Source organism: Sinohyriopsis cumingii, chromosome 13 (genome assembly GCF_028554795.1).
Source record: "Sinohyriopsis cumingii isolate HCF-2022 chromosome 13, ASM2855479v2, whole genome shotgun sequence".
In the NCBI taxonomy this organism is placed as follows: Eukaryota; Metazoa; Mollusca; class Bivalvia; order Unionida; family Unionidae; genus Sinohyriopsis; species Sinohyriopsis cumingii.
In genome coordinates this window covers 54,857,529-54,862,344 of record NC_142973.1, presented here as the reverse complement: position 1 = coordinate 54,862,344, position 4,816 = coordinate 54,857,529, and the positions used below count along the sequence as shown (strand labels likewise).

General features: G+C 38.1%; 1 protein-coding gene across 1 annotated transcript; it reads right to left on the bottom strand.

Annotated features, from left to right (window-relative positions):
• Positions 1 to 614: 614 nt before the first annotated feature.
• On the bottom strand, positions 615 to 3,419 carry LOC149785594 (neuronal acetylcholine receptor subunit beta-3-like). The gene has a single exon (XM_089931212.1). It carries the CDS (start codon positions 2,988 to 2,990, stop codon positions 1,731 to 1,733), a length of 1,260 nt encoding a protein of 419 aa, XP_089787338.1. The 5' UTR covers positions 2,991 to 3,419; the 3' UTR covers positions 615 to 1,730.
• Positions 3,420 to 4,816: the final 1,397 nt, after the last annotated feature.

The window sequence follows — 4,816 nt, the reverse complement described above, 5'->3', positions numbered from 1 at the left end:
GTGGACCATTGTCCACAGGACAAACACCAGCCTGTGGATACGTAGGATCTACGTTGAAAGACAAGGATGCCTGAAAAGAGTGCTGATTTACGGACCAACAGTGAGACGTAGCCTAAGGACAAGAAGAAGACCAATGCGGTACCATTTATGTTAATGAATACATTAACATAAACCCAAAGGCCCTTTTCAGGGCCAGCCATATTTCTCGAAAAGAGATAGCCTTTCCATTGCCTACCCCTTTTTTAAATTTAAATTTAAATTTAAATTTAAATTTAAATTTAAAAAAAAATCCCAAAAGCCCGAACTCTATTCCCCATGTTAATTTCCCCTTGTCGCTAGACAGACCCACACTATAGTTCCATGTTAAATTCCCCTTGTCGCTAGAGTGACCCACGATTTATTCCCATGTTAATTTCCCTTGTCGCTAATCTGACCCACGATTTTTCGCCATGTTAAATTTCCATTGTCGCTAATCTGACCCAGGGGTCTCTGTAATGCTAATTCCCATTGTCGCTAATCTATCCCCATTTACTACTTAGCTCTACCGGAGCCAAGGTAAAGACTTTCCTGTGGTTATTTGGATGTGTGGATCCTCAACCAAGCTCACCAGGCGGATATGTTTCACATGATCGGGTACGCAGATGCACATACAAAGATGCACTAAACTTCGACATCAAAAGTTTCTGCGTGAGTCGCAGAAGCGTTCAAAAGTATATATGCATTCGCGTCGCTAGCATGGCCTCGGGTGGAGATGGATTCAGGCAAATATGTTTTAGGAATCGTTGATGTGTCCATCGTGGAATGATTTAACTGAACACTTGAGGAAGGATTATTTGAGCACATCATGGTTGGCAATGTGCATCGGCTGATAATCTGAGTTCGTTTTCAAGATCTTGACTTTGTCGCCATACTACGGCTTGATAGAGAACTCGTACATCAGTAATTTGGATCAGGTTAATAGGGGCCCTCAAACATAGGCTATTTAGTACTATCAGTCTTGTAAGTTACACGTTATATTAAGAGGATTGGTTCATTTATTATATTTAATCATTCGGTGAAATGGCAGTTCTTGAACCATTTAGGATTAAGTGAAATAATAGCTGTCACGACATTACTATGAATTCATTTAAAGACATTTTGGAATTATATAATAGTGATACTTCTGTACTCTTAAAACATCAGTACATTACTTTTAGTACATTAGAGAACGTCATTCCGAATACCATTGGAGCTCATTCGGATTACTCAATACTTTTCGAATTCATAGAATATTTAGGAATTTAGGATTTCATTCACCATACTTTAAGTTTTTGTAACCTTTTCATTTTGTAATTTAGAAAAATAAATTATATTTGTAATTGTACAAAACTTTATTGCAATCGCTTTTCCTTGTTACTTATTTTATAACTATACAGATGTAACAATGCTTTGCACTTAGTTAATGTACATGCTTGGTGTTTATTAAAAGTTCAAAGTTTGTTTTATGCCTGTAAATGGAGGCCAGAAGTGATATTTAAGAAATGAAAGCAGATCATCAAAGTGATAAATTTTGCTATACAATATAAATGTCCATAAACAGAACTATTACAACGCTCGGTCTTGGCTTCATCATGAAGAATGGCAATCATCGTCATATATTTCATGTCACCCGATGACATATTATTAATTATAGCTTTTAACAAGAGTATTTACCAACGGGAAAATATACCTAGCATATTCTGTTACCTTATTTACTGGTTGTTATATATTTTCACAATAAACGCAATAGAGGATATGAATAACCACAGGAAAGATAAGATACACATCAGTTTGTCTATCATTCGACTGATGTCCTTCCAATCTACGGCAGCGACTGACTCCTCATTAGAAGTCAACATTTGGTTCGATTCCTTCTTCAGTTTGAAGGACATGTTTTCGTTCTCAGAGCCAGAAATCTCATTAATAGGATTTGTAAGATATGGTTGAACAGCACATCGGGCCGGCGCACTCATGCAGTTTAACTTCCGGGTGATAGCAGCCAAAAGTCGAGGGACAGGCTTGGTTTCCGGTTTGTGGTAAAGTCGAAAGTTGAGTATCGTCATGATGCAAATGAAAGTACTGAGGGATAGAATCACCAGCAGAAAATAGCAAATCATGGGCATGGGCTTTGATGTCTTTGGCAAATTGTCTCCAACAAGTGTTAGAAAAACGGCAATGGCCAGCAAAACTGTTATGGAGAATGAGATCCTCTCTCCAGATTCAGCAGGCAAAATGAAGACCAGAATGTTCAGAAACCCCATGAAAATAATTGGAAGGATAACATTTACGAGAAAGAATGTGGGTCTCCTTTTCATTTTGATATTGAACTCAATTAATGAAAAAATATCAGTTTCAGCAGTAGCAACAGACGTTGATAGAACTTCCCACTCGCCGTTTTCAGAGAAAAATGATCTAAAAATAGTATCACTGCTTGGAAGTATTGTTATTTCATTCGGTAGCGATCCCACGGGAATCAGCATCACCTTGCAAGATTGGGTATCGAAAGGATAAAAAGTTACATCAACACTGCACGTTGTCTTAAAGACATCGCCTGCGCTGTAAACAGAAATACCATTAGCATAATATCTTACTGTCATCCAGTCTCCGCCAATAGGTTCAATTGTGTCAAATGAGTTGCCGACTACCAACACAGGCACCCATATGTTTGACACCGGAATTGTTGTAGTGTACAAGCCATTGTAGCTCAAGGGATTCCACATCATGCGTGGTTCCACCCATCTGACATAGATTATAGCAACAACAGAGAACTTTTCAAGCACTTCATCGAATTCCTGAATGGCAACTAGATCCATGGAAATATTCAGACTGACTGGTTGTGACTGATCAGCTATTGGCCGAACCAGTTTGTCGTATCCGTTCAAAACGTCCTCTATCAGCTTCGTAGAATCGTTTATGGTCTGACCGTACACTGCTAAGGTAATACAGAATGGCACAAGAACTTTGGTCAACATTTTCGTTTCTACCCTAAGGATATTTAAATATTTCGTTCGTCAATAATGAATAATATCTGGCAGAAAATTAACAAGAAATCGATGCTTCACGATTCTCAGTATCCTGTTTTTGTCTAATATATTTCTTGACAGAGGACTTGTGTCATTTAATATTGCTGTTGCAATATTGTGCCACTTGTTATCTATCCAAACTTGTGATCCACACATTAACGACTTTTCACCTGGTGTTGCTTATCTTCTAATGAACTTGAACATTTGTACTTGCCACAATACAAAATAAATCAAAAGTAAGAAGATTCAGCACAATTCGGAATATTTTGTATATTAATTCTCCAAAACGAAAACACTACAATCCAATTCTCTCCAGTTACATAAATTTGAGTAGATTAAATATAAACAATACAATCGATGTCAAAGTATACGCAAAATTCGAATGATTTAGCAATTCGTATAACTTCCACAAAAGTTGTAGAGACACAAATTAAGTTTCTATTTTTCGGAAGATCATAGCAGTGTCGTAGCTTCCTCACCAAACAATCCACAACAACCTTCTCTGACAGCCTTCTTTTTATTCCCTTCAGGTAAAAGATCTCATTGACAGCTTGAATAGAATTATAAATAACATTTCTTTTTGCGAAGCCTTGTGAGTTTAATTCTGAACTAATCATTTGTGACAAATAGAGCCATGCCGTATGTTCAATCGATAATGTCAGTAAGGTGCCGAATTTGACCACACCATTCTACACGTCAAACGCTCCATATCAGATTTGTTATGGGTTAAGTAGAAAGCCGAGCATTTAGACTAGGCTTTACAATATGCCCAGAAATAGCCACAAATCAGTCCGTAACCTAAGTCATACATTCTAAATGAAAAGAGACAATATATTTAACAAAAAGAAACAACCAAGCGAAGCAGCTCGTCGCTTGAGGAGTTAGGATGAAAGAATAAAATCTCTTTCAGCTTGGTTATATTCACACTCTAGTACATGATCGTGTATCACCTCTATCAACGTCGTGATATATATATATATATATATATATATATATATATATATATATATATATATATATATATATATATATATATATAAAGAGAGATAGAGAGATCCCATTTGACATACCCAATTACATTTAACACATATTTACGTACATGCACTCATACAATGGCCAACAAACACATAGGTGGATCACTACAGAGACATGATTGGAGCAATCAAGACCTACAACAATATGGACCATTTTGATGTCGCTCACCGTTACAGATCACTGCCATCTAACCTCTGTCTGCGTGAGTTCGAGTCTCAGGCTCGGCTAACGTTGGTACGTGAGAAAGCCTGCCATTAGCTTCTCATGGGTCGGTGGTTCTTCCCGGGGTTTTCCAGGGTTCTTACTCCACCAATTATACTGGCCGCCATGTATAACCTATCTTGTGCTGAAAAATGACGTTAAACCCTACAGCAACAACAACAACAACAATTAAATAATGCTATTATAGTTTGTCACATACACAGACAGTCTGTTCATTAAGGCTATTCCAGTCTGAAACATACACAGTCTGTTCAATAAAGCTATTCTAGTCTGAAACATACACAGACTGTCTGTTCAATAAGGCTATTCCAGTCTGAAACATACAAAGACACAGGGGCGTCACTCGGGTTGGTACCACCCAGTGCGGTAGCTCATGGTGTCACCCCCATGGTCCTCCTTCCGTAACAGACCATACAGAATCCTTAGTAATGTCATTTTGGTGTCACCCCCTCTGATGGTGTCACCCGGTGCAGTCCGCACCCCACGCATTCCCCTAGCGACGCCACTGCTGTGCCTGC

Bases quoted from the DNA above. Each gene is read 5' to 3' on its own strand.
- LOC149785594 (XM_089931212.1), bottom strand. From the start codon at position 2,990: ATGTTGACCAAAGTTCTTGTGCCATTCTGTATTACCTTAGCAGTGTAC.